This window comes from Phallusia mammillata, chromosome 8, assembly GCF_965637545.1.
Source record: "Phallusia mammillata chromosome 8, kaPhaMamm4.hap1.1, whole genome shotgun sequence".
Taxonomy (NCBI): domain Eukaryota; kingdom Metazoa; phylum Chordata; class Ascidiacea; order Phlebobranchia; family Ascidiidae; genus Phallusia; species Phallusia mammillata.
This window is the reverse complement of record NC_137259.1, coordinates 16,902,251-16,916,803: the sequence shown is the minus strand read 5'-3', so window position 1 is coordinate 16,916,803 and position 14,553 is coordinate 16,902,251. Positions and strand designations below refer to the sequence as shown.

The window sequence follows — 14,553 nt, the reverse complement described above, 5'->3', positions numbered from 1 at the left end:
AATACACAAAAGTTTTTTAAAAGACAAAATTCTTTTTTTTTTTAATTTTTAAAAATATACATATTTTGTTTATAATTTTTTTTATATACACAAAAATCATATTTTTCCAAAAGCAAAATGAAAATAATAATAATATATTTGTAAAAAAACAAAATCAGAGTTTTCCAATACACAAAAAACACTAATTGTTTTTCCCCTAAAAAATCACAAGTTTCAAACACTCAAAATCACATTTCCAAATAATTACAGTTTTTAAACCCTCAAAAATTTTGAAAAAAAAATTGGTAAGGTCCCGACTATTTTAAGTCCCAAATAATTTTTTTATAAACCTGTTTTAAATGATCTTCCATGCAACATGACATTAAAGAAGAAAAAAAGCTAACGTTTTTAGGAAGAACTACATTCCCCCAAATAAACAACAAATGCCAAATCAACAGCAATGCCAACAATACTCAGACTCAAAAATAAAATATAAAGGTCTGAAACCGTTTTCGCTCTTTTACCTGTAGTTACAGTTGTTTCATCCACGGGATAGTAGATACCGTTCAGCAAACCTTCCACCAATACATTGTATTTGGTGCCGGGATGAAGTCCAGTCAACCAAGCATGCGTGTTACCGGATTCAATGTCAGTAAATACTGATTCCTCAGCAGGCTTGAATACAAGATTATGTCAAATTAATACAAAGAAAACTTGTAAAAGAAACGTAATTGGGCAAAATTTCTAAGCTGGCAATAAACTTCTAATGTCTAGGCCAGTGTTTCCCAACCTGGGAGGAATTCACTTTAATTTTTACATGTGGTTTGTAAATAGACAGTTCAGCTCTGGGAATATAAACTGTGAAGTTCAAGACTTAAATACAGGCGAAAACCGCTTAATCCAGTGATTCCCAACTGGGGAGGAATTCCTCCCAGGGGCCCAGGGGAACCTAAAGCGAGGAATTTCTAAATGTGGTTTGTAAATAGACACTTTAGCTCTGGGAATATAACCTGTGAAGTTGATAAAATACCATATTTAAAAGCATTTTAGTATGGTTTAAGCATCTACTATGCAGTCTATTGGGGAGGATTGAACTGTTTTAAATGGTTAAGCGAGGAATTCGCCGATGAATGTTGGAAACCACTCATGTAATTGCCTAATGCTTTCATAGCTTTATACATGTTAATCAATTTCTTTTTTTTAAACAGCAAAAAAACAGAAGCACCTACCCTAGTATATTTGGGGTAAACTTACAACATCCTAATGTACACATTTAGGAAACAACATAAATTGGATATTAATTTTGATTTACACTCACCGAATTTTTCGCAACAGGAGTAGCTGTAATGCGGAATGACTCGTACGATGGTGTTTGTTGGTTCCATGTAATGGTTGCGCTGCGGTCAGTCGAAAATGCAGGAACTGAAATATAACATGAAAAATAGAACTATTGCATCTCTGTTATACTCAACTGGTCCAAAGATAAGGCAGTGTTGTAAGAAGGCCAGATATTTTGCAAAGTCAGGCCCGAATCAAGCCCGTTTTAAGGAAACTTAAACCCAAAACCCGGCCCAAAAACAAATTTGGCCTGAAAATTGGTTATAATAGGGCACAAAAGATGTCAAGTGCAAAGGCAGGCCTGAATCAAGTCCGCTTTATTGAAACGCAAGCCCGAAGACGGCCCAAAAAGTGCAGCCCGACTTTACAACTCTAGAACAAAATACTTGACCAAATTGGTTGAGTATCCGTTTACAGCCTTGATTACGTTGGTGCATCTATCTGTTACTTACTTTCTAGCTGAGTGCTTCCAAGTGGTACTTCACTGTCGTCAGTCAAAACAGCATAAACTGTTACAGAATATTCGGTGTCTGGTGATAAATTGTTCAGCAATACATCGGTACGGTAACTGGGCACAACAATCTGAACAAAACAAAATATTTTATGATGATATTTGGGCAGAAGCTCACATTTGTTATATGTGTGTGTTAAATTGAACCCTCGTAGACAGTTGGTTTATCCACGACATGTCGAATTAGACATATCTTCGTCAAAGTGAAACTTCTTGTAAAGTTTTGCAAACAGGAGAAGTTAGTATTTAGCGTTTTTTCTCTAAACCATTTTTTACTTATGTAAAGTATGAAGTACCTGTTTTCGCTGTCCAGTGCCTGAAACTCTGATAACTTTGTAAAATCTCACGTTTTCAGTTGGCGCGTTCCATCTTATACTAAAAAATGTGAAGAGGTGAATAAATGGACTAAAAAGTATTTTAGTTTGTCACTAATCTGTCTGTGGAGAAGAAAGGCCCATAAACAAAGTTGCAATCATTTTTGTATGTAATGATCAATGTAAAAAAAATTGACTGAAAAAAGGTAAATGTTTAAAAATACTTTTTATGGTTTTGCAAACGCTTATTAAATACTTATCTCATAATTCAAAGACAATGAACGAAAAATAGGTCAGAAAACAAGAGGTTATCAGAAAAAGTTCAAAGTATTCCCATGTAATATACATGATTTGCCCAAAACGTATTCGAATAGAATAACACATGTAAATGTCTTACTTGTACGACCCTTCGTCAACCGGATTTGATTCCAACGGTTCCGGGGTTCGTTCAGTTGTTGCTATTGGACTTATTGGTTGCTCTGGTCGGACTGATGGTTGTACTGGTTGTGCCGCTGGTTCGGTGAATGGTGCAGTCGTTGCAGGTGCCGGAGTGGTTGCCGCTAAAGTTACAAAGCTTCCCTGGGCTGGACGCGACTCAAGCTGACGATATAAATTCATGGCGACCACATCTATCAAGTACTCGGTATTGGGCTGCAAATCTGAAGAAACAATTCAGAGTTATTGCTTAATATAGCAGGTTATTTGTTTTATTTTATGGAACGGTGTTTACAACGCAGGTACTTTCATCGAATGGTGATTGCATTGCAAGAGTTCCATTGCATTGTAATCTTGTCGCATGACAATTTTATCGCAGGCCATTTCATTGGTTCGATTTCATTAAATGGTAATTATATCTCAGGTAACTTCTATGCTTTACGTTCATCGAATGGTAATAATTACATCGCATGGTTATTTTATCGTATGGTAATTACACCGCATGGTAATTTTATCGCAAGAATCTCATCGCATGGTAATTTCATCGCATGGTAACTTCATCGCATTGTAGTTTCATCGCATGGTAACTTCATCGCATTGTAGTTTCATCGCATGGTAACTTCATCGCATTGTAGTTTCATCGCATGGTCATTTTATCGTATAGTAATTTCATCGCATGGTAATTTCATCGCATGGTAACTTCATCGCATTGTAGTTTCATCGCATGGTAATTACATCGCAGGAATTTTTGTTGCATGGTATTTACATTGTTATCAAAGGATAAAACCATGACAATGCCACATTAAAATAACTGTGATAAAAAAGAAAACCAAATAAACGACATTAGCCCAAACTGTCCAATTCCAGTTAATTTTTTTATTGTTAACTGGTTAAAAAGTTAAAAGTCTACACTGCAAAAAAACATTTCGTGAATATTTTATACCAGTAAAAGTGTATCTTGTGACGGGAGCTGTAGTGAAAACCGGATTGTGTGAACTTGATACGTCACTAGATGGTCGAACTGTGACGCGATACCTGTCTACGTCATCAGGACCATCCCACGTGACCACCACTCGATCGTGTAAGACCTCAGCGTTTACGTTGCTCGGACCATCAATAGCTACAAGAAGTCAACGATGTTTTTTATGTAAAATGATTACAAATAAAATATGTGTTCGTTGAAACAACCAGAAAACCTTTAACACCGTCAGGCGTAAATTGTTTGGGGAAACAATAACCAGTCACCTTTGCCTTTTTAGAGATGTTTTTTATTTGAATAAAAAGTATGTCAAACAAGCATAAAATTTCGCAGAAAAAACGTAACCCTTTAAAGATCCTATACTTGACCACATTTATCACACGCCTATTCAATACTCTATAATCGGTATCTTGAAGTTTGACGTACTTGTGGTGACGTAAGTGGTCGTCGGTGCACTGGCCGTGACGTCAGTATGAGCAGTGACGTCAATTTGATAGTTGCGTCCCGGTTCCAGACCTGCAATAACATTGCAAAAGAAACTATGAACTTTCACAAAATTCAAATTGTGTACGATTTTTGTAGAAAACATGTACGGCACTACACACCCAGCAGTGTCAGCTGTAGTAAGGAGATTTTGTCTGTTTAAAGACACCTGTGAAGGTTAAATGAACATAGAGCTGTTAACGTAATGTCGTTCGCTGTATAGCAGGAGTTTATAACCAGGGATGCATGCTCCCCCTGGGGGTCGAAGCACTAAAGTAAGGGATACGAGATGCGGTGTCAAAAGTAAGGTTGTGTATAGTCGTTTTCGTAAAAAATAAAGTTTCAGTTATGGTTTAGAATGCTCTAAAAGACCATTTTCACAGCTATGCCACTGAACGTGTAAATAAGCTTTCAATTTTACTTTTTACTAATTTTTTTCCTTTCTGTTTTAAAAATGAAAACGCAAAAAACGTTAAGAACCGCTGCGTAATAATTTCTACCTGTGAATGGATGAGCGTGTGGTGCAAAGGACGAAACCCGCTCAGTGATAGCCGAGTTCGGATGACCCATAGGGAAGACTTTCACCGTGTAATATGTGACGTCATCGAGGTCATCTGCGTCCCATTCCACCACAAAACCCGTTTCTGTTAGGTCACTCACTTCTACACGAGTAGGGCGGGGCAGAACTGTTGGGGATAAAACAAAGCGGTAATAATTGGTTAAAAGTTGCTGCTTGGAAAAACGGAATTGATAAAGTATAAGCGTAAGTGAAGCATAGGCAAAAGTAAGTTTGGTATCTGCGCATTTGAGTGTGAATGGAAATGAAAGCGTAAGTATTAAGTATAAGTAAGTTTGAGTGCAAGTATAAAGATTGGTGAACGGGGCAGTACATTGAATGTAAATGAGATTGAGTGTAAACGTAAGTATAGTATAAACCTGTATGTCAGTAAATTATGCATGAGTGTATAGTGTATGAATGTAAATGTAAGTATATTTAAGTGTAAGCTAGTGTGTAAGTGTGAGTACAGGTATAAGTGTGAGTGTCAGTATGGGTGTAAGTGTGAGTGTCAGCATGTGTAAGTGTGAGTATAGGTGTAAATTTGAGTCTGAGTACATTTAAGAGCGAGTGTAAGCGTATAGTGTAAGTAAGTATGTAAGTGAGGTTGAGTGTGGATGTAAGTGTAAGTGCAAGTTTGAGTGTAAATGTAAGTATTAGTAAATTTAAGTGCGACTGTAAGTGTGTTTAAGTTGGATAAGTGCATGTTTAGCTCCCTGAATCTCTTATACCTGTGAAAAAGGTTCTCTCTACGTAGTTAGTGACGTCAGTGCTGTCCGCCGGATGAATCTTTACATTATATTCCGTTCCTGGACGTAGGCCACTCAAAGTGTGTGAAGTGGAACCTGGGGGAGTGATGAAATAATTCGTGTTGTCCTCATCGTCCACAGGGTAGAAGTAAATCTGCAAACGAGATACGACAACGTGATAAGGGTGCTATTGCTTCTTCTGTTAGTTGGGTAAGTTTGAAGATTAAATTTCAGTCGAACATTCAATGTGGTCCTGGTTCATTAACTATACAACGCCTGGCCAACTTTAGAAGACATTTTTTGGCACTTGTAACCTTAAAGAAGTGTTCTTCAAAATATCTCCGCTCTAATGTGCCGATTTTTCAGATTTTTTAACAAATACTGCTCTTACATACACCTATGCACGTGATGCAACAATTAGGGAAACTTTTAGGCAGGTTTAAGAATTAAAAAAAAATTAGGCAAAAGAAAAACGCTAATGAGAATAACAAAATTGAGTGAACCCAATGGTATCAACTTACTCCTGTGACTGTATAAGACCACTCTAGGGTTTACATTAAACCAGGTTCAAGAGCGCTGCACTATCTAAAGTTCTTGCAAAACGACAGAAAAAACAAATGTGCTCAACTAGCATGGTTGAATGAGGTGTTAAAGAAAAAGCTTTACCTCATAAGAAGCATCCGATCCTTCTGGAAGTGTCCACGTCACAATATAAGTGTTTGTGCCCGATTGTGGTGTGTGGTCGACGTTGATGTTTTCGGGAAGTGAAGCTGGTGGAGCTGAAATTACAAGAGGGCCTTTTTGATACTTAATCTTTAGCTACATGTCGAACGCTAACAGAGCTGTCTTTCTATTTTGTCCGTTAAATTTTGATGAATTTTTGGTAAGTAACATATTTAAACTCAGGAACGCTAGAAAAGGGCTTCCATTGTAGCCTGTTTAAATAACAATATCTCGCCAATTTTGTTGTTGCAAATTTTATTGGCAAACAGTTTTTTGTTTCAAAACAACGTTGAAAAATTCCAATTTAGGCGTTTTATCCTGAATAACCAGTTTTCACGATTAACCGACTTGCGATTAACCCAGTGGTTCCCAACTTATTTCGACGAATTCCTCCCTTAACGATTCAAACCTATTCATTACTCCCAATACGCTACACAGTAGATGCTAAACCATACGAAGATTATTAAAATTTGGGTCTTTTAACAACTTCACAGGTCGTATTCCCAGAGCTAAAGTGTCTATTTACAAACCACATTTAGAAATTCCTCGCTTTAGGTTCCCCTGGGCCCCTGGGAGGAATTCCTCCCCGGTTGGGAATCACTGGATTAAGCGGTTTTCGTCTGTATATAAGTCTTTAATTTCAGCCATTATTCATACCTTCATCAGTCCATACGCTCTTTACGGCAGCTTCACTGAACACTTCATCAGGGACAATAGCTTGTACTGTGACCACATACAGTGTAACGGGTTGTAGATTTGGCAAAAACGCGCGATTTGTTCGTGTCCGCAAATCTTCGATGTCGCCACCCGTCTCAGGTTGGTAAGTAACATAAAACTCTACAAAATTTTTTTAGCTCGTTAATAAAAAAGTCATGAAGATAAATCAGGCATACACATCAAGCAAGTCAGCAGAAAGAACATTTTCTAAAAACATAATTTTAAAAGGTGACATAACATAGTTGAGCTAAATTATTTATTTTTAAACATAGTTTATTGGTTTTATTTTCACATTAACACCAAGTATAGTGGGAGTCCTGTGGACGACCCTAAAGGTCATCATGGACTAGAAGTTGAAAAACACGGGAATAGACTGTACTGTACTGTACCATAGATACAACTCAAAAGTCTAATATAACTTAAACTTACGAGAAACTCTTTCATGATCCCATTCCATAATAATATGTTGCGGAGTTGTTTGAGTTGCGTGAAGATTAGTCGGTCGGGATGGTCTTGTCTAAAATATAACAAAATTTAGTGTTTTAAATCAGTGCTCTTCAACCTTTTTTGCGGCACGGACCCCTCAAGGTGTCTTGTCAAACTTTGCGGAACCCCAATAAAATAGTTTTAATGAATGTAATAGAAGTGGGCTACATCAAAGAAAAAACATGCATTTTAACCTAACACACTCCAAGCACACAATATTAGTTGACTTTAATCAAAGTATACTTTGACTTTAATTGAACGATTAATTGAAACGCATTGACATGTCACTTGTAACGGTCGTTTCTAGATTTGAGTGTATCAAGGCTGTGTTTATTACGTCACAATTGATCAATGGTGCAACCAAAGCTAACTAGATTGTACAGGCAAACGTTGCTGTTTGCAACAATGGTATTGTTATGATACATTTACGTTTGAATTTGTACACCGAACCGCTGAGAACCCCTGTGCAACGCTTAAAGATCACGGAACCCCTGTAAGGGTAGTACGGAACCCCGGTTGAAGAGCCCTGTTTTAAATAAAACAGGCTTGTTCCAGGCCTGGGTCCACACTCAGCTACGCCGCAATTGCCATTTTTAGACCTGAGGCTTAGTTTTAAAAAAATCGGGTTCAGGTCGTGTTTATGCTTGTACTTTCGGATTTGGGCCCAAATTTCAGGCAATTCTGATATGGGATACATGTGCTTTCCATTTTGTTGAAGGATTGTATATGCGTTTGGCGATAACACATTATATTTCAGTGCTAAAACCTAAAGTATTTGTGAATATTCTTTGCTACAAAGCGACATTGCGAAAAACATTCTGAAATAAACTACTGTACACAAATATTTTATGGCAATGAGATTGTTATCACCAGTTTTTTTATATTTCTTACCGTAAAAAAGAGAGGAAGCGATTGTCTCATGTGATTTCCGGCCGTTGGAACCGAACCCACAACAACACTGTACGAAGTTCCGGGCTGAAGGTCAGTTAACTCGCTCCGGTTCACACCCGGTTCCAGATAGGTGGTGCTGCTGTTACTCTGTTGCACAAAAATAAAAGTTCGGACATTTTGTTTCAGTTTTCAGTAAAACATGAAAATACTCGCAAAAGACATAAAATATGATTGAATGCTCTTAACCGTTATAATTCGTGCAGAACTTAAAACTAAAACAAAATGTTTTTCAACACATGGTGTTATTATGTTTTTCAGCAAAACTTTTTTTTTGGGGGGCAAAACTAAAAAAAATAATCAAAAAAATAAACCGTTTTTCTAAGTTTTAACAATATTATTTTGGTGCTTAACGAAAGAAAATACAAATTACTCCGAAATATAAAAATATCAGAAGTTTAGTGAATTTTAAAATACAAAAATAGGTTAAAATAATGCAATACAACTTACTAACAGGTAATTTAAACTTACAGGTGACAATTGCGAACTCAAAACGACACGATGACGGAATTCATTGTTAAAAGGTTCCCAGAAAATTACAGCGCTAGTATCAGTCAGTTCATCAATGTCTACGTTCTGTGGTGGCCCTGTAAATTGAAAACATAAACTTTTAAATTCGCAACAAAAGCCCATCAAAGACTAGCAATGTTTTTGCTTACTTTTACACACCGGAGCCGAACCGGCACCGACAAACTGCGGTTTAAGTAATTAAACCCTAACCGAATCCAAAAGAAAACAACATATTTCTGTCGGCCGGAACCGAATCCGAGAGAAAACTACATTTTTCTATTAATCCGAATCAGACTTGAACCCTATCTTTTATCTGGCAGTGAACCGGAACCGACCAATAAAAATGCAGCCCGTATTATTGATTGTGATTACTATTAAAAAAAAGCTTTTAAAAAACAAGACAATGGGCAAATTTAAAAAGGCACATTTAAACTGGTTTAATAACAGCAACCGGTTCGGACCAGTTAATTTGCCCGAAGTGGATCAAAAACTCTACAAACATCAAAATGGTAAACCCGAACCGAACTTGAATCTATACGACACGCGGTTCGACTCTCTGCCTAAAATGTTATACATGCGGTTCCAATTTACGTTATATTAATGGTCGTCGCACATACCTATTCTGCTGTTGGTTGATTTCTTTCTGATAACCCCGTTGCTCATTCTGCCGTTGTATACCGAATGTACAGACACTGTATAACTGGATTCAGGCGTTAAATTATTAATGGTGGCCTGGGTTTGATCTTGAACACGAATTCGTCGACTGTCCGGATTTCCTGTTGGCCAGTAATCCACCACGTAATCTGTAAAGATACGGAAAACAATCGAAAATAAGAAAAATGAAGTATTGCTGCCAGGCATACTGTAATTATTGACAATTAATGCTCTTCAAGCAGATCTATTATAAAACAACGACGCTTAGACGTCCTTAAAGCAGCGTAGCCATCGACATGCACCCCAAAATAAGGACCCCCAAAAAATTAAGTTTTCATACCAAACGAAACTAACGTTTTTGAACAAATCTGTGCATTTATACGAGCCATGACATATCACATGCCATAATTTTTTTCCAAAAACAATCTGTTCCAATAACTGATTGTTTTTAGAAAAATACTTCGTGCATCTCACGAAAGCTCAGATCTAGGTTTGGATATAATACGTTAAGGTTTGGCTGGCCCGTGTTCAGTTCAAAATATTCACGCTTTGACAGACACGCAGCAATCAATAGTAGAAGATGTAATAACCAAGAAAAGTAAGTTATAAATTTTGTCTTCCTTAGCTTATAACCATAGCTGAAATACTAAGATATCTTTTTGCTCACCATCAATAGAATCGCTAGGTTTGTTCCAAGACACAGTTATACTATTTTCAGTTACATCGCTGAAACTTATTCCCGTCGGATTCGGAACCAACGTCGTGGTTGTTGTCGTCACAGGCTGCGTTGTGACGTCATCAATTATCGACGTCACAGTTATTTCGTAAGGAGTTCCCGGCGCAAGATCGGTCAAATTCTAAAAAAAAAGTTTTTTTTACACTCGATGACGTCATCCAAAAGAAAATGACGTCATTGACTATGACGTAACTTACCGCTTCATGCACGTTAGCAGGAAAGGTGTAGTTTTGAGCGGGCAAAGTGGAATCGCGTTCGCGAACTGTTACAATGTAACCAACGACCAACGGGTTTTCAGGCATCTCTGGCTCCCACGTCACTGTGACGCCATAAGGAGTGACGTCACTGACGGTGACGCTTGATGGGGCGTTTTTACCTGTGGTATTGTATTAGTACATTAACCATAAAAATAATGTGATAAACACACACCAAAATGGAATATGCACTTGCTATATATTTACTATTTAGTAATGAATTTAATTTGCTGATGTAATGTTAACGTATTGATTTAGTCAAGAATATATTCATTTAAAAACATGATCTAATCAATTAATAAAGGTATCAGGCGAAAAGTTGCAAAACTGGCAAATATTGGCAGAGCAAAGCGTGGAAACCTTAAAGAAATGATGGCTACATTCACTGAACAGTGGTTGAATAAAACTGCGTATGATTTTCAAGTTTTACAAATTTAATTATGAATCATGTCTTTTAGATAAACATGGTGCTCTTCAAAAGTTTCCACCGAAGACTAAAAAACGGCTTTTACGCATAACTATAGTTTCAAGAGCCGCTTTTCAAAACCTTATTTTCAAACCTTCCAACAGCACTGGTCACAACCATCAACAATGCTTTACATGCAAGTATAGATTTGATCCGTTTGTTGTCATTTACGAGTTAATTTTAAACTAACCTGTGTAAACGTTTCCGGCTAAAGGGGTGCTTTCTTGTACGCCTCTAATAGCTGTTACCACAACTTCGTATAACGTGTCCGGTTCGAGTCGTGTGAAAACCGCATACGACGTAGGCAAGTTACTTGATACAACCAGCGAGCCATCGTCAGCTCTGCTTAGTACCACTCTACAGAAAAGTCAAACAATTGAGATCAATTATGTCGTAAAGTTAACTTGATAAAATGACAAAGAATAATTGGGCATTTTTTAATTAAAACTGTTAAGTGAACAAAGTTACAAATTTGGTTAGTAAAATTACTCGTTATTCTGTCAGACTGTTCTAAAACAGATGAGCTATTGCTAGCGGGCATAATGTATAAATGAGTATTGCTCTCCCAGCAGTTTTTATTAAGCTTACAAACAGTTTTGTAAGTTTTTTGTGAAAAAACTGCTGGAACAGTAATACTTGTTTCTATGTTTTAGAATATATTCTGGAATAAAAACCTAAATATAACACTCATGACATTTTAATTTTTTTTACCAAAACTATATCTGAAACTACAACAACGAAACTATACCATAAAAAGATTTGAATCATTAACAAAAATACATTAGTTAAGTTCATTATGTTATTGATTTTAACCAAAACAATTTTATTTTTAAAATGTTACTGTTTATGGTGACTCTGTCCAGTGAAGAAAATTGTTAAAAAATTATCAAGAGAAAGTTTTCGTAGCAAATCATTTTTTGACAAGATTGAAAAAACTTAAAAAAATAACTTAAAGAACACAAAATCACCTGTGTGTATCAATATCAGTGTCAGGAGATGGTGACCAGTTTGCTGTTACCCGATTCGGTTCCACATGGGGGAATCGAATATTGGTGGCGGGCCGGGGAGGGGTTGAGGGGGGAGTCGGTTCCGGTTCCTCTGACGTAGTAGTGAACCGGTGCACAGCAGACATTCCCAGCGTATGGGTGTCGCTAGAGAGATAGGTTTTTTGTTATTTATTTGGAAGAGACCCAAATATTTACTTGATAAGAATTTAAACTTTTAGAAATTTTGATCCTAAAATCAATTTTTATCTCTGTAAACGAATTGCTTTGTAGTTTAGAATTATAAACAAATTTTTTTTTACATAAAATTACATAGAAATTTAAAACATAGAAGTGTATAAATTTACATAAAATTTTACACAAAAACAAAAATACACTCTTTATCGTAAAAAATGACCAGTTTTGCCATCATTATTATACTGCATACTTTTTGTTTTGTTTTTGATATATAAATCGCAAAATTTACAATAATTGTGTACAAAGCAGAGAACAACGCAGCATTGTAAAGTAAAAAATAATATTTATCCAAACAAATTCAGTACTTACTTGTTAACTGTGTCGTCATAAGTGGGTGTGACGTCAACCTCGTATAACGTTTCCGGCACAAGTCGCGTAATTTTGTGTTCGGTTGCATTAGGTGTCAAATCCACCGAGGTCCATTCACCACCTTCACCAACCGGTCTGCACAAAGTACACATCGTTGTGAAAAGTTTGTGACAAGTTATTGCCAGAACCGCTGATCCTGTGTAGCTCAGTTGGTAGAGCTCGAGTCCCGGAAAGACTTCTCTTGTGGATCACAGTACGCCAGGCCCATTAAAGGCGTCATACCGAATCAGCCGGTCACCAAGCATTTACCACCATATGGCAAGGCGTAAGCTAGAAAAATCTAGCCTTCGGTGGGATTCGAACCCACGACAGGAGTCTTTCCGGGACTCGCGCTCTACCAACTGAGCTACGCAGGTTCAGTGGAGAATCCGCCGAAAGTCGAATCACAAGCACCGTTGCCTGCCTCGTATGCTGCACTTCTCTTGTGGGTTCGAATCCCACAGCAAGCCACATGTTTCTAGCCTACGCCTTGCCATATGAGAATGCTTGGAAGACCGGTTTGATTCATTATAACCCCTTCAATGGGCCAGGCGTACTATGATTTAAACCACGGAAGTGCTAAATACAATTAAGTTGATTATTCGGCGGGCTGCACCCTTTTTAAAACACAAATTGTCTTTACTTTGTCGCAGAATATTATCAACTGATGTTACTGAAAAATTTGCAAAATGCTGTTTTAAAGTTCTGTCAATGTTTTTAAAGCAGTAACGTAAAAGTAATGTATAATGAAACGCTTTTTCTTAACGATTGCGTATTTGCAAAATATTTCCTTTTTATACAAAGTTTAACCAACATATACAATAAAATTAACTGTACTGACCTATACTTCACAACGTATCCAGTAATATCTGAGTGCGGCTTTTCCCATGAAATGGTTCCACTGGCTGGTGCAGTTTCGACTGTGTGAATGTTTTTCGGTCGGTCAGCCTTTGTCGTAAACTCGGTCACTCCAATCTAAGAAAATTGTAATAAAAGATTAAAGGTTTAAACCAATATTCTTGTTCATGGCCCAAAGCGTAGCATTTCAAGTCAAGTAATATTTTATTTGCATTGCAACTTCATCAAATTTTTCATTCTAGATAAGTTTCGTATAACAGCAAGGACATTGAAAAACCACGGCTTATCGATTTTAGTGTCCTGTTATGTGAATGATGCCTAAAATGTACTGGGTAACTGTATTAAGCAAAATATGCAATGTTTTGACCATTCCCCTAACTAATATAAATACAGATTCACAATAGCAAGTATTAACATTGAATTATAAATGCATGCTAGATGATTTTTGCAATAAAAGTTACAAAGCAATACAAAGTACCTCGTCTCCACGTGGCGAAAGAATAACGACTCTGTATTTTTTGCCCGGCTGCAAATCGGCCACGTTAGTGGTGGTGGCGCGAGAGGTAAAGTTCAACGGACTTCCCACAATTCCATCCTCGTCCTCCAAACGCAAAGTCCAGCCTATCACAAAATGACACGTGTTGATAAATCAACAAAACTTATTTAGGTCTTTGTTAGTTAAAACCACAAATCAGGAAAATTTACCATCTGAAGGTACTACGTCACGATCAACTGTGACGACAGCTTCATAATCTGTGACGTCATCAATAACGACAGGTTCGCCAAAAATATCGTCATCTAAAAAATAATTTTGTTGATAACTAAGCGAAATTTTGAATAGCAATGGCCCAGAGATTAAACAAGGCCTACAAATACTAAAAAATAACCTAAGTGAATACATGGTGTTAAAAATGCAACTCTGTGACTGATTATGTTACTTAGAAAATATTTTCCATTCTCAGTTATTTATTCTCATAAACAGTGATTATCAATGACCGTGCTGTCTGTTGGAGTGGTTTGATATTGTTCAGTATAATCACTCTCAGTTCAAAAGGCAATGAAAGCATACCTGGGGCTTTAATAATGACCAAAGTTTCGGTGGGTAGAGATTCGATAGTTTGACCAATGGCGGTCACCCTTATTTCCAGCTGTTCGTCGTCAGGTGAAATTGGAACAGCATGGCTTGTGACGTCAGTGTTGAACACTCTTGCCCTCCAAGATTGGCCAGGCTAAAATAATGAAAAAATAAAATTGTTAATTTGAATTCA

At 37.0% G+C, this 14,553-nt stretch overlaps 1 protein-coding gene across 1 annotated transcript in view; it reads right to left on the bottom strand.

Annotated features, from left to right (window-relative positions):
• The window catches only part of LOC145203898 (tenascin-X-like), a 53,831-nt gene that overhangs the window by 6,644 nt on the left and 32,634 nt on the right, over positions 1-14,553 (bottom strand). The window contains exons 46-69 of the mRNA XM_080076263.1: positions 14,355-14,514; positions 13,991-14,083; positions 13,764-13,906; positions 13,269-13,402; positions 12,389-12,523; positions 11,807-11,989; positions 11,029-11,195; positions 10,316-10,494; positions 10,050-10,239; positions 9,346-9,531; positions 8,690-8,805; positions 8,162-8,308; positions 7,214-7,301; positions 6,725-6,904; positions 6,011-6,123; positions 5,327-5,498; positions 4,540-4,725; positions 3,983-4,072; positions 3,521-3,697; positions 2,540-2,801; positions 2,125-2,203; positions 1,770-1,899; positions 1,298-1,401; positions 504-654 (exon numbers count right to left, since the gene is read on the bottom strand). Of these exons, the coding sequence (XP_079932389.1) occupies positions 504-654; positions 1,298-1,401; positions 1,770-1,899; positions 2,125-2,203; positions 2,540-2,801; positions 3,521-3,697; positions 3,983-4,072; positions 4,540-4,725; positions 5,327-5,498; positions 6,011-6,123; positions 6,725-6,904; positions 7,214-7,301; positions 8,162-8,308; positions 8,690-8,805; positions 9,346-9,531; positions 10,050-10,239; positions 10,316-10,494; positions 11,029-11,195; positions 11,807-11,989; positions 12,389-12,523; positions 13,269-13,402; positions 13,764-13,906; positions 13,991-14,083; positions 14,355-14,514 (3,565 nt within the window). The remainder of the gene's footprint in view (positions 1-503; positions 655-1,297; positions 1,402-1,769; positions 1,900-2,124; positions 2,204-2,539; positions 2,802-3,520; positions 3,698-3,982; positions 4,073-4,539; positions 4,726-5,326; positions 5,499-6,010; positions 6,124-6,724; positions 6,905-7,213; positions 7,302-8,161; positions 8,309-8,689; positions 8,806-9,345; positions 9,532-10,049; positions 10,240-10,315; positions 10,495-11,028; positions 11,196-11,806; positions 11,990-12,388; positions 12,524-13,268; positions 13,403-13,763; positions 13,907-13,990; positions 14,084-14,354; positions 14,515-14,553) is intronic.